This window comes from Eucalyptus grandis, chromosome 1 (assembly GCF_016545825.1).
Source record: "Eucalyptus grandis isolate ANBG69807.140 chromosome 1, ASM1654582v1, whole genome shotgun sequence".
Classification (NCBI taxonomy): Eukaryota; Viridiplantae; Streptophyta; class Magnoliopsida; order Myrtales; family Myrtaceae; genus Eucalyptus; species Eucalyptus grandis.
In genome coordinates, this window is record NC_052612.1 from 4268868 (window position 1) to 4283667 (window position 14800).

Here is a 14800-nt window from a genome sequence, read left to right on the forward strand (position 1 = left end):
AGAAAATAAGATATCATTGAAAAATAGCATAAAATTGGAGGTGAGGTACGGATAACCGAATCTCCTTAAGGCGATTAGTTCCTGCCAATGGTGCTCCTCAGATTCATGAACTATGCCTCCCAAGATACAACACCTCGAACCTGTTTGGATTAGCACTATGCAAACAGGACTCTGTCGAACCGTTCAATTGAACCAGCACACTAAGAAAAATCACAAGAGTATAAAAGTATATCAAAGTCTTTTTGGAATGGATTCAGAAAAACCAAAACCAAAAAACCAAAAACCCCCATGAAGCTCTATGCTCCTATCTATATATAGAGAATTTTAGTTCATGTACTAAAGAGATACATGAATTAAATAGACGCGTGTATCCACGAGATTCATGAATAAATAGATACGTGGATCCAAGAGATTCATGTATCCAAAGATACATGAATTCAAGAGATTCATGAACTCAATAAATACATGAATTAAACGATACATGAATCTAAGAAATTCATGAATTCAATAGATACGTGAACATAAAAGTATAGGAAATTCATGAATCCAAAAAGAGATACGTGAACAGAAAAAACGTATTTTAATTATTGGCTTCCGTTGATCCATTAACCATAATTATAACCATAATTACAACAATGTATGCATTGTACGGTTATCTACTCACAGCTCAAGCTTTTGAAGGAAAAATGACTTGTCTAACACTTGTAATACATATTTTCTCCAGCATGCTCGATTAGTGGCTTCAAGTTGATGATACAGACCCATTGTAGGTGTAGAACGGAACGCTTGCATCGGCATGAATGGACATTCTCAATTTTCTCTGACATTCCTTTTAAAGTAAATTCACTTTGTGCAAGTCAATTAAAAAAAACAAAGCCATTGTGCAATAGTGCAAGTTCATATTTTCTTCAAAATAAATTCCTTTAAAGTAACGTCTGATACTCGATTAAGCACGGTTTTCTCAAAGCCGCTGAGACTTCGTTCGATGGCCTCCCAAGAAAACATAAGCTGACCTTACAAATTGAGCTTCCTTATTCAAAACTGTAGGTAGAAAATAAGCAGACGTTGTCAGGGTTGTTAAAATCATTTTCTAAAATAAATTCGCTAGCTATAAAATCAGATCGTAGCATTGTGAGATTATGATGAGTCCACAAAATATAGAGAAGGTATAATCCCTGTTGTTTTAGGACATAAGTTAGTTCAAGAATTGTTATACTGAGATTGAATATAACAAAAATTTAAGTGTTAAGTCGATTGTTTTGGATCATGTCTATATATAGGTGCACTTATCATTAGACAACTGTGATATGATTAATTTGTGGCTATGTTATTTTGCCCCGTTGCCTTAAGTGCGACATGAAACTTAAATTTCAAGGCATATAATAGGATCCTCTGAATTAAACAATATCATTTTCGTGATCGATAGTCACTATTTTGTATATTATTCATAATAAATATGGGAATCATTTTCAACAGTATCTAATACTTAAACCCTTGTGTATTTCATCAGTCAGTTGAATGCAACAAACAATCAATACAAAGCTAACATTGCAAGGCCAGGCTTCAGACCAGCCTTTTCATAATCAAGCTGGGAAACAGCCACAGGCTCAAGCAATATCCACAAGATACATGTAATCTACCACCACTATAGATTTTTACTTCTTCACAGTACATATATTACAACATTCGGTTGATCACATTCAATGTTTTGCACTATAAGCAACTGGAGGGTTGGACCAGGCCAAAGGCCAATCCACCAGCATTGACGCAGGAAGCTTGAGCCGGTTGTTGATTGTTCTTGTAGGTGAGCTTCACATCTTCTAATCTTATTCCTGCGCATGGGTTCTTCAGACTGCAGTCAAATTTGACAGCCACTTCGGTCGCTGATGTCCCATGAATGTCTTGGTACGTCACGTCGCTAATTTTTACGCCTGAAAACTGTTTGGATGAAATCAATGTTAGAAGCGGTAACAAAAGACAAACTATGTATATAGACCCTAAAATGGACGCGGATAAATGGATAAAAAGAAGAGGAAAATTTTGCGTGGACTCATTGCAATGAACTCAGATCTAATGGAGCATTTGAGATAGTCCTTTTTGAGGTTTTGCATGACATATGAACCGTGATCGATGTAATCGATTAAAAAAAAAAAGAAATCAATTAGTAGTTTCATTTCCTTACTGACGTAAATAGAGATGAAATTTACAACAAGAATAACTTGTATGATCTCACTCAATGATGGTTTTGATGGCAGTTGCATGCATTTTGGACTAATCTACTAGCTATTAAACGAATTCTTGTGATGATTAAATCATGGTAGAATGAACTGATCTCGATTTTAGTATGATCGATTCAATCATGTCGTTTTCCCTAGGCTCATTGCTAGGTTGCACGCATTATTGTTTATAATAACGGTTACCCAAATCTACAGGTCGTTATTAATCTAACCTGATAGAACTTGTCCAAATTTATGGTGATCCATGTCAACTTTCGATCTAATGAAGAAAAGACTCTTTAGTCTTTATTACACGTTAACAATTAAATTAATTAATCGATTAATGTCTCGACACATACCTGACCAGGACAATTGATGTTGTTGGGGCAGTAATTTTGGTCGATGACAATTGGGTTATTAACGTTGGACATGACGGCATGTTGGAAGAGGATGTTCTTGGCAAATCCGGTGCTGAGTCTGCCCCAAGATTTGATCCTCAACCCGTTTTGTGTCCCTCGGAACACAGCGTTCTTGACCGTCACGTTCTCAACCCCTGCCTCTTCAAGGTCCTTCCCTAGGCTCCCAATGCTGTGTAAAAAACCATGATCCAATATATTATATAATTTCTGAAAATATTAATTACCATCTTTCACTCGAATCACGTCCTTTTCTTTCTAAATATGGTAGAATATTTTGATTTTTGCGAGGAAATCAAAAACAGGAGTAAGATCCCCGAAGAGACTTAACATTTTGGCCACTCCATGTGGTACTTGTTACTTTCTTGAGTTCTGAGTCAATTATCAGATTTAATAGTTTCGAGTTGTAGATTCTTGTTTCCTGGGGTTTAGCTAGTATAATTACCTGATTCCGTGGCCCGGGCCACAAGCAACGTTTTCGATCCAGAGGTTTGTAGTTCCGGCACCGACTGAGACGCAGTCATCACCAGTTCCGATTTTTGAGTTCATGATCGTGACACCGGAAGACAATTGGACATGGACACCATCCGTGTTCGGGCTGTCACCGGACGCAAAAACCTTCATTCCTTGTAACCTCACGTTTTGGCATCCGTTGATGACAATGTGAAACAACTGACTATTGAGCGACGTCAGTTTGCTTATCGCAATATTCCTTGAGTCGCTGAAGACAATTGTCTATAGAGCATTCGGATGCATGCACCCAACAACAAAAAATTAGTAATAAATAAAAATAACATTTGTCTTTTAAGTAACTATAAGTCAAAACGTGTGTGTCACTAAAGAGGGCACATGTTGATTGACAAGCAAGAAAAACCCTAATTGTGATAGTTAGGCTAAATAATTTTTCTATTTATCTTGCACTCGATGATTGGTCAAGAAGTTCATAAAATATTAAATTTTATTGAAGATTACGGATGTGTCCGTTTTTGTTTCTATTAGTGTTCTTGTGCAAGTTGGACTGTGTTAGAAAAGTATAGTTACTTACACAAAATACTCTAGCCACATGAACATGATGGAGATCGACATCTACTAGGAGAGACTCGAGTCATTATTATTGTGTGATTATAATGAAATTAGACATTAGATGTATTTGTATGTACCGTGGCTCCACCGGGGCAACTCTTGCCGGACGCTTTGCAAGCCCACAAAGCGGCGCCTTGCCCATCGAGGACCCCGCCGGAGATTGATATGCCGTCCACGTGCTGGAACAAGAGCCACGTCCCAACATTCCCAAGCACGTTATAATCCGCGGGAGCCGTGATCACCCCTTCGATCTGCCACCGGATGGCGTTGTTCTTGCACGGCCCGTTGAAGGTGGCCCCTCCCACCAGGAACCGCCCGGGTGGCACGCTGATGGTGGCCGGCATCTCGGAGCCACAAGCCGCGAGCCATGTGCCCACGAAGGCCTGTGTCGAGTCCGTGACCCCATCAGGCTTGGCCCCGAGAGAGACGACGTTGTACTTGGCTGCGCTCACGGCAATTGCTGCTTGTGAGCTGATCATGGCAATGTGGAACACCGTGAAGAGAAGTGAGGACACACCAAGAGTGCTATGGCTACTCATTGAAAACGCCATTTTCTCTTGGCCCACAGAAATAGAGAGAGAGAGAGAGAGAGAGAGTTGGGAGTTTATGGCAGTTGGAAGAGAGGTGAGTAATGGGAGTAGTGGGAGTAAAGAGACGGTTAATTGGGGTATTTATAGGATTTGAATTGGATTCAAGTGCATGAATTTGCACGAAGTTGACGACTCAAGAAAGCTGCTCATCGATTGATTGAATCGGAGGACTAGGCTATTGGCCCATAAAGAAAGAATTGGAGGACTTTGCTTGCGTTTATGGTCCACGTCCACAAGTACGTATCTGCGCCTCCGCTAAACTTCCCGGTACTTTAATAATCTTGTTAGCTCCGGTTAGGATCTTTAATTTTTTAGGAAGCCCTTGAGCTTAAGGAAAATTGTCTAAAAGTCCTTAAACCTATCCTATTTTTACCAATTCAATCTTAAATATTTTAATTTTACTAATTGAATCCATCCATCTAATTTTGACCGAAAATTGTTAATGAAGGTTGTTCTATGTGGTGCAGTTAGTATTGACATATACAAATTTTAATTTTTTTTAAAATTTTTTTCCCTTCTTCATCTAACCGATCACTAGGTCTCGACAGGTCTCGACGATAGTTGACAATTGGCCAAAGGCCAAGGTCAACACGTTTGGCCTCACCTTGGCTCCTCATCTTTGGCTAGGCGAGGCTTGCCCTCCCTAACCACTGGCAAGGTCAACCTTGCCAGCTTGACAAAGGGGAGCCTAGCCGTCACTATGTAAGGCTAGTCTCATCAATTCCGGGGCGAGAGTCAAGCCTCGCTAGTGGCAACACAAGGTCAACCTGCTTCACTCCCAACAATGACAATGTTGACCTTGCTAGGGGTGAGTGAGGCTCTCCCTCACCGATGGCCTACAGGGGTGAGTTTCGCCAAAGGCTGGCAAGATCGACCTCACTGGCTCTCACTTCTAGCTAGTTGCTGAGGCCTAGTGACCAACTAGAAAAAGAAGGAAAAAAAAAAAAAAAAGAAAATAAATAATTAATATTTTCATATAAAATATTGAAATATTATTAAAATTGTCTACATTAACATCAATCATACCACGTAAGATGATTAATGTCTATGTCAATGATTTCTAGCTAAATTTGTTCATATTAACTCAAGTGGCAAAACGTAAAAAGGTTAAGGATTTAATTGGTAAAATTAAAATAATTATGTTTAAATTGGTAAAAATATAATAGATTTATGATTTTTGAATAATTTTCTTTATGAACTTATTATTCAATTAGTGGCAAGATAAGATACAGAATATGTGAAGCAATCGAGCCTATGGTTCTACAACGCTTTTGGTCTTTATAGACTTCCTTTTTCCATGGTTGTCATCTAATGATACAACTGAGGAATCGGACCAAAGGTTCTAAATCTGTTGATTCAATTACAGATATATCATCAGACCTTTTTATAAGAATCGCTCGATCCTCCCCTTATTTTTGGTGAGAAATCATTCGGTTTAGGAACCTATTAAAGTTATACATGAACTTTCAAAAAAAGAAGTTATAGTTGAACTTGACACGCGGCTTTTTGTGGTAAGCTTAACAAGTTTATTGACGGGCTGGGATAATCCAATTGCTTTTCTTGGATAAGTCAAGTGTTTTTTTAATGTATAATATGGACGATCACCTTGATTTTCCCAAAACCTAAATCTTGTATTTTTCTTTTCATTGTGGATAAATATGACAACCCTTTTAGGATTTGTTCGTCGAATTGATTTATCTCTAGGTATAACACGTTTCCATTAGCATCTTTCATTAAAATGTAATAAAAACCTATAAATTGTAACAAATACAATATAGAAATATTACCTATACTGGGTTCAATAATTGGATTCTGCTTTGCAAAAGGTGGAGGCGTTAGATGTATATAACTACTGGTGGTCCGTCGAGAATATTGTCTTTGTGGCCCAATAATCAATTATTAACTCATGTGGCAAACCCTAATTACATACATTGCACTAGCTAACTTCTCCTCCTCGCATACTACGCTTATTCCTAAATAAACCCATCTTTTCCGGACACGTGTCCTAGAAGAGTAAAACGCGAAGAATCACGATGGAGAAAGAGGGCATGTGTTTGCTTCGAATGTGCGACAAATGGACAGAACTTTCTCCAATACGGACAATTTCCCAAATTAGGAAATCAAGTGCTTTGAGCTATACTCTGCTTTGTCATGACGGTTCGTTCACACCCGCAAGTTTGATGAACCGAGAGACTACGGGAGATGGCCGTGACAAAAGTCGGCACGTGAATTACCGCTTCGTACGGCGTCGCACGTGTGTCCTCAATCGAGAATTTTGACTCTTCGAATTCAATTTTCATATCCTACACCCAACTTAGTCATACAGCAATATCCACACCCATTGTTGTTGTTCCATTCGATGCATGTGTTGAGCTTGGATCCAATGGACTTAATGACGACACGTAAGGTGCTTCCAATCATTAAGTTCAGAATCCCACGAGACCCACATTGCTTTTTGTGGTCACCACTTTCATTAATGCTGGAATTCGAGGGTCCAACTTTCCAGGAACTCTCTCACCTCGATTTCTAGAGAATTATAGAATCCGTATTAAATTTACTGTAGGTATGTCAATTCAACTTCAAATTTTCAAATTCACCAACTAGTCTTAAAACTTTGCACGAGTTCTAATCTAGTCTTTGCAATTTATTTTCGTCAAAAATTGTTAATATGGCGGTGTACTGGTAGGACGGCTGCTGATGAACTTGACCATCACACTATCAATTTTTGGCGAAAATTGATTAAAAAGACTACATTAAGACTAAATTGGCAAAATTAGAACATTTTTTATTGAATTATGTATGTTTTATATGGCACATTGATGTGGACAACTTTATTTGAAACGACGTCTTACAAGAATCGTCATGTGATCAATTGTTTGCAACAATTGGGTGGAAGGACCACACTGTTCTCACAAAGGTGTAGAATTATTTTGAGAAAATCTAAAAGTTCACGATTGAATTGATAATTTTCCCGTTGATCATAAATTTCCTTTAATGCGAAGCGATTCAAATACAAAGTTGCAATGTGTATATCTTATGTTCCTAGGGATTTTCAAAACCTAGGGTCAACAGCGTTCTGCCTAGTTTAATGGTACAAATATTTTATTTATGGTTATGCTGACGAGTATTCTCGAATCACTTATTAATTACACATATTATAAAAAAATTTTCATTATTATAGCATTGATCACACATAACACGAAATGTACCGATTATGTTAACAAAACCCATTTTTTTCATTTTGCAAATTTCTTCATCTCATCAATATTTGTAAAACTCATCAAAAGACCTCGACAGAATTCGTACTTACGGCGTACGTACTTGCACATTGCGTAGCAAAAGACAAAAAAAACAAGGAAAAAGTGCGGTTTTTAGGTTTGCTCATCAATCACACAATCGTTTCAAAACCTTACAAAACGGATCAATTTGTATCTCTTCCAAATCAGTTTGACCTTTTGGAGGGACGACTGCTTTGGTTAACTTAATTGAGCACTAATCCCGTTCCCATCTTTTAGACCGAAAGGAGTACTTCAGGGTCAAGACAAAGGCGCTCAAGGACGGTTCTCTCTCAAAGACTTCGCACTCGAACATGCATTGCTTTTGACGGCCCAACTCGAAAGCAAAAGCTGACCTTATCAATCGAGCTTTCTTCTTCAACGCTATAAGTAGGAGATAAGCAGACGTTGCTAGGGTTCTTAAAAAGACCCTTTCGAAATCTCGATAGCCGTAAAATCGGGTCATAAAACATTACGATTATAATGGTAGCCCGATAATTTTAGAGAAGATGTAGCCCAGTTTTTTTAGGTCATAACTTAGACCAAAAAGATTATTATACTGATATTATCTATAACAAAAAAGAAGGGATTAATTTAAGGGAGAATTTATTGCTTTTGATTATGTCTATATATTGTTGGAATGTTTATGTATTAAAACCGCATTTTTATTCAACAATTTAACATTTTTGAACAGTTAATATTGACAGCAAAACTACATGGCGTTAGAGCATGGGGATTTGAATTCAAATCTTTATGGGCATCTTATTAGCCTTATTTATATTTTCACAATTAGACTTAGGTCAAAAGTCTAGCCTATGCATGAACTAGATTATTATAATATATAAGTATTAAATCACTTATTCATCTAACAATTTACTCATTTAGAGCAGTTGGTAGTGGCACAACAAAATTTTACACATACATGTGCACTTATCAATACATAGTTGTCATATTATGAATTTTGTGGCTATGTTATTTGCCTTGTCGCTAGATCTATTTCAAAAAGCCTAATCATGTGTGAATTCATAGGTAGAGACACCTAAATGGGTATTTCAATTGACATACGATATTAACCATTTTTATATCATAACAAAAACAAATAATTTGGTCACCTAATGTTGTGTCAAATAAATGATAAGCGTCTCAAGATTTATTCACATGATCAAATTTCATATTCAACCTTATAGTTGACCTGCAAATAATCCTTTTGCTCGAGCGTCTCAACGAAAAGTTGTTAAAGCAATATGTCACAAATTTATGGAAATCAAATGGGACGGCACAACCGAAGAGCATACATAGAAAAAGAGCGCTCATGATTGCTTTGAGGCTCCACTTTTTTTTTCAAGGAAATTGTAATGTAATTGGAAAAAGAAAAATTCTTATATAAGTCATTCCAGGAAAATATTATGTTTTCCTATATTTGGTCATTTGAAATAGAAAACTGACACAAGTTTTTCATTAGGGAACAAATTATCTTTTCCAGAGCACTTTATCGCATCGCTGGTTCCTATGCTTCATATGATAGTTTTGTGATGGATTGATGCATCTTCAATTCACACGACTAATGGCAAGATACCGCGAATTTAATTCAGATTTTTTGAGAAATTGTAGCAACCAGTTTGTAGGCTTGTTATCACAAGCATCACAAATCCAATTTGATCTTCCAGCTCCAACAATATACGTAGAACCAACAGTAGAGAGCACACAAATAAGAAGAAATCCTTATATCTTGTCTTCACCCAAAAATGGATAAGAGCAGAACAGATCATGGGGCTCAACAAAATCAGTCAAGGCCATGAGTAAGAAATAGAGAGATACTTGTATGAAGTGAGAGCGAGATAAGACAAGCACTTAATTAATAGGAGTTGAGTTTATGATTAGGGATTTTAGGATTTTTTATTTTTCTTAATTTTTTTGGTAGGAAGTTTTTCTAAAAAATTAAATATATATTTATATATTACCGGTCCGATCAGAGTGGGTGGTGGGCAATTCCATATCTAAAGCTAAGGACTAGACTGATACCCACCGGTTTCAATGAATTGGAACCCAGAGCCAGACCTGTTCCCTTTGGAACTATCGGTTCCAATCTGATTCCAAGCGGTTCCCGGTTCTTTGGAACACCCCTAGTGTGAAGAAGATCAACAACTACAACTAGGGGCAAAATCAGAAAACTAAAGAATTAATAAGGATAGTTTTTGAAGGAAAAAAATATTTTAATCCTTACCATTTCGCAAGGCTAGATAGGAATAGTATTAGGCTTTTTAGTATTCCTAACGCTAGCATTTGGCCAAAAACTATTTAAAAATACTAGCCAAATGCTCCAGCATTTCCTCAAAAACTAATTGGGAAAGTTGAACCAAATGCACTCCAAGCCCATGCGGCAATTGCTTAATTAATTAGATGAAATTATAATGCTTACGTTTCAAGTTTTAATATGTATATGGTAGAAAAGTTACCTGTATAGGGTTTAACAAATGGTTTTTTGCTTTGCATAGAGTGAAGAAAGATATAATTAAGGACTTGTTTCTTTTGTGGAAAATGAATAATATGAAAAAAAAATGATTGTCGATAAAATGAATGAACAAAACATATTTTCTCTATAGAAAGTTTCCTGCTGATTGGTCACTAAATTAATCATGGCTCTTTTAGCAAGTTTCTTGCTGATTATTTCAGCAGGGTCTTCCTTACTTATGATCAAGATGAGGAGAAAATACGAGCTTTGTGCTCTGACTGATTGACAAAGAGATAAGAGCATTACCATTAAAATTCTCTTATCAAAAGTTGGTTGTAGCTACTGTTGGAGGTTTGTTTGTCAAAACAAACTGAGTGTTTTTTCATTGTCCCACATAAGAAAAGTGGGAGGAAGTGGCGTAATTTATAAGTGAAGGGTTTCCTTGTGTATCTCAAGGAGTGATTGGGTGGGGCTAGACCCCACCATACCAGCGTCTTGTGCGCGATTATTTGGCGCACTTAGCATAGCGGAGGATTAATTAGCGCTTAATCCTTTTGTTATTTTTTTTTTGTCAATTCAAAGGTTGCCTTTTATTTTGAGAATTTTCGGAAATGAAATATAAAAATGAAAATTCGAAATTTTATTTATTTAAAAATAAATTACTTATTCGGTTTGCAACTTTTCCGGAAGGGTTGCAATTGTTCGGTTTTTGACTTCTTACGAAGAGTCGCATTTGTTTATTTGAACAATCTTCTAAATGACGTGTTTGTTCATTTTTGGCAATTTTCACAAAGAGTTGCAAGACTGTTTCATATATATACTTGTCAATTTTTGGAAGAAAAAAAGTGGTCATTTTCAAGTCTTCTTTCTAAAAAACAGCAACCAATTTTTCGATTATTTCCTAGAGAGACCCTGGAGAAATACTAGAATTGCTATCTAGTATTCTCATCCGAGACTTTGTTGTATCCTGGATGATTTTTGCCGGTGACCATTAGCAATGTAGTGGGGCAAATAAATCCTTAAAGATAGTGATATCACGCCTCAAAGTCCGAGTTGTTTTACTCAATCCGATTTCATTGTTCAACCCATTTCAAAGCCATATTTTTCCAATAGCTACAAGTGGCTTCTCACAGGACCGAAGACTTGTCCAAGGACGGTCTTGCCAAATTTATAAAGGACTTTTGAAATGTATAGGTCGCCTAGTTGCTGTCAAGAGAATCTTCACCAGACCCAATCATTCTGAGAAGGTCTTCATCAATGAAGTGAAGATAATAAGCCACACGGTGAAATCTAGTGCAATTGATAGGATGGTGTCAGGAGAAAGGTGAATATTTGTTCATTTATGACTACATGCCTAATGGTAGCCTTGGTAATCATCTCTTTGGGACTCGAAAATTTTTGTCTTGGGATTTAAAGTATAGGATAGCACTAGGCCTGGCATCGGCCCTTAGTTATCTTCATGAAGAACTAGAGAAATGCATTCTTCATAGAGATATAAAATCAGCCAACATATTGCTAGATGCGGACTTCAACACTAAGCTCGGTGACTTCAGAGTAGCTAAGCTCATTAACCCCCATTTCAAGACTCAAACAATGGATGAGGTTGGGACGTCACCAAAATATCTCAACGGACGAAAGGCCACAAGAGAGTTCGACATGTTCAGCTTCAGGGTCGTGGTTCTAGAAATAACTTGTGGTAGGATGACCTATCAGGTAGGAGAATTTGATGTCCCCGTCTGTCAGAAGGTATAGAGAAGCAAAGAACAGATCGAAGAAAAGAAGAGAGATCATAGAGTTTTGGGGAATTTTATGTTTTCTCTATATTATGTTCAATGTACATCACACTGTAATTATAATACAAGAGATACACGAATAAAAGGAAAAGAGATATTTTACAAATCAATTCAATACCTCAATCTAATCCCTAATTGATCTAATGCATGATCATAACCAAAAATAGATCCAACATATCTTCCAACACTCCCCCTCAAGCTAGTGGCTTGTAGACATCCAAGACTCCTAGCTTGCTTAGAAGATATGCATGCTGTCTTTGACATAGAGGTTTGGTGAAGATGTTTGCAGGTTGTTCTGTAGTTCCAATTCCTCTTGTCTTGATGATTCCCTCTTGAATCTTTTCTCGTGTGAAGTGGCAGTCCACCTTTATATGCTTCGTTCTTTCATGCATTACGGGATTTGCTGCGAGTTTGAGAGCCGCATCATTGTCTTAAAACAGCTTCGTTGGCCCTCTTAGCCTTATTCTAAGATCTCCAAGTAACCCTCGTAACCATACAATCTCACATGTAGTTTTCGTCATAGCCCAATATTCTGCTTCAGCTGAGGATAAGGAGACCGTCGCCTATTTCTTGGTCTTCCATAAAAGAAGAGATTCCCCAAATTTAATACAAAAGCCAATAATCGATCTTCGACTCATCGGACAGGTCGCATAATCTGCATCACAGTATGCCATCAATTCCATGTTACATCTTCTAGATAGAAGTATCCTGAGTCCTAGGCATTTCTTCAGATATTTCACAACTTTTAAGGCATCATTCATGTGAGACTCCTTGGGGCTGTGCATACATTGGTTGAGAGTTTGCACGGCATATGAAATATCAGGTCTGGTGATAGTCAGATATATGAGTTTTCCAATGAGCTTCTGATAACTTGTTAGATCTTTGAGTATAGGATCATCATTCTGAGATGTCCCTCCAAGAAAATCCGCTGTGGTTAATTTGGCATTCTGCTCGATTGGAATAACTGCTAGCTTGCATTCTGATAGTCCAGCTTCTGAAATGATCTCCAATACAAACTTCCGCTGACTAAGATAAATCCTTTGGTTGGATCGAGCAATCTCAATACCAAGGAAGTATTTCGGTGCTCCTAGGTCCTTTATATGGAATGTAGCATGCAAATATTTCTTAAGACTCCCTATTGCAGTTTCATCATTTCCCATGATGAGGTTGTCATCAACATATATCATTAATTAGATAGATGACATACCTTTAGTCTATGTGAACAGGGCGTAATCATACTTGGATTGCTTGAAGCCTGCAGTTGTGAAAGCATTTGCAAACTTTGCATACCATTGCCTTGAAGCTTGTTTCAGTCCATAAAGAGATTTGCGGAGACGACATACTTTATTCTCCCCCTGTCTCCGTAAGCCCTGAGGAATGTTCATGTAGATTTCCTCATCTAAATTGCCATGAAGAAAGGCGTTGTGAACATTCATCTGATGCAAAGACCAATTATGAACAGCTACAACTGATAAGAATGAACGAACTATGACGTCCTTAGCGACTGGGCAAAAAGTCTCGTGATAATCGAAACCTTCCTGTTGGGTATATCCTTTAGCCACCAACCTAGCCTTGTAACACTCAATGGATCCATCAAATCTATATTTGATCTTATACACCCATTTACATCCTATGGACTTTTTGTTTTGAGGAAGAGTGACTAATTCCCATGTAGTTATCAGTTAATGCATGTAATTCTGTTGCCATAGCCTGTTGCCATCGTGGATCTCTGGATGCCTCATCATAACTAAAGGGTTCTTTCTCATCAGAAATACGGCTAATGCAACATCTATGATCTAACGAAAGCTTATCAAAGCATACATAAGAAGATATTGGATATCGAATACCTAGTGAGTTAAGTGAAGCACAAACATAATCTTTAGTCCAGGTTGGTGGTCTTGTAGCTCGTCCTAAGCGACATGGATGAGCTTTCGGCGGTGGAGCTGGAGACTGTCCCTTTGCATTTGTCTCAGAAGTATCCTCCATGTTGGTTGTGTCTACATGAGCACTATCCATAACCTCTTATGGAAGAGAGTTAGGTAAAGTTGGATGAAGACCTGCTTCTAGAGGCGCTATGAGGATATAGCCAGGGGATGCTTCTTCGTCATCTAGGATTTGCCGGGAATTGGTTGGAGCATCCAAGTCGTCTTGGAAGGATGAGGTTTCATGAAAGAGGAAGACATTTTCGTGAAAAACAACATCCCGACTAATGAAAAAATCTCTTGTTCTTATGTCAAGGACACGATATCCCTGTTGCAGATTTGGATATCCCATGAATATGCATCGCCTAGCACGAGGACTCATTTTGTCCCGAGGCCTCATTACTATAGCATAACATAAGCAGCCGAAAATCCTCAAATGATCCAATGTCAGTTTCTTTCCATAAAGCAATTCGAAAGGTGATTTGCCATCCAGTATCCGTGTTGGCATCCGGTTGATCAAATAAGCTGCAGTAATAACACAATCCCCCCAATAATTTTCTGGGATAGATCCCTGAAATATCAGTGCTCTGGTGACTTCCGAGAGATAGCGATGTTTTCGCTCTACTACCCTATTCTATTGTGGAGTATAAATACATGAGCTTTCATGAAGAATGCCATGGGAAAAAAAGAGTGAACGGCAATCATTATTAAAAAAATTATGTCCCATTATTAGTGCGAATTCGTTGAATCAACTTCCTAAACTAATTCTTGGTCAGGATTAGAAACATCCTTAGATGAGAAACAACTTGTGCTTTCGACTGCATCAGGAACACCCATGTGGCACGGGAGTAATCGTCCACAATTGTGAGAAAATAACGTGAACCATCCCGATGTGGGGTGTGATAAGGTCCCCAAACATCCATATGAATCAGGGAAAAAATTTCAGTGGAACGTGTTGTACTGGAAGGAAAAGGAATTTGGGATTATTTTGCAAGTGGGCATATTTCACATTTAGAGTAAGGAAAGAATGCACTATGACCCATTCGTGAATGC

The 14800-nt window shown here is 37.8% G+C and overlaps 2 protein-coding genes across 2 annotated transcripts; both read right to left on the bottom strand.

The window, feature by feature from the left end:
- Positions 1 to 1713: 1713 nt before the first annotated feature.
- On the bottom strand, positions 1714 to 4254 carry LOC104430243 (polygalacturonase-like). Its single transcript, XM_039305817.1, has 4 exons — positions 3793 to 4254; positions 3078 to 3367; positions 2576 to 2804; positions 1714 to 1938 (listed from the first exon to the last, which is right to left on the bottom strand). Exons 1-4 carry the CDS (start codon positions 4252 to 4254, stop codon positions 1714 to 1716), a joined length of 1206 nt encoding a protein of 401 aa, XP_039161751.1.
- An 8134-nt stretch (positions 4255 to 12388) lies between these two features.
- On the bottom strand, positions 12389 to 12985 carry LOC120292842 (uncharacterized mitochondrial protein AtMg00810-like). The gene has a single exon (XM_039311288.1). It carries the CDS (start codon positions 12983 to 12985, stop codon positions 12389 to 12391), a length of 597 nt encoding a protein of 198 aa, XP_039167222.1.
- Between the last annotated feature and the right edge of the window lie 1815 nt (positions 12986 to 14800).

What these genes read in the sequence shown, in the direction of transcription:
- LOC120292842 (XM_039311288.1), bottom strand. Translation starts at nt 12,985, where the DNA reads ATGGGAAATGATGAAACTGCAATAGGGAGTCTTAAGAAATATTTGCAT.
- LOC104430243 (XM_039305817.1), bottom strand. Translation starts at nt 4,254, where the DNA reads ATGAGTAGCCATAGCACTCTTGGTGTGTCCTCACTTCTCTTCACGGTG. An exon ending in GTTGCCCCGGTGGAGCCACG is followed by an intron (nt 3,368 to 3,792) that starts GTACATACAAAT and finishes AATGCTCTATAG; the next exon opens with ACAATTGTCTTCAGCGACTC. An exon ending in ACATCAATTGTCCTGGTCAG is followed by an intron (nt 1,939 to 2,575) that starts GTATGTGTCGAG and finishes TCATCCAAACAG; the next exon opens with TTTTCAGGCGTAAAAATTAG.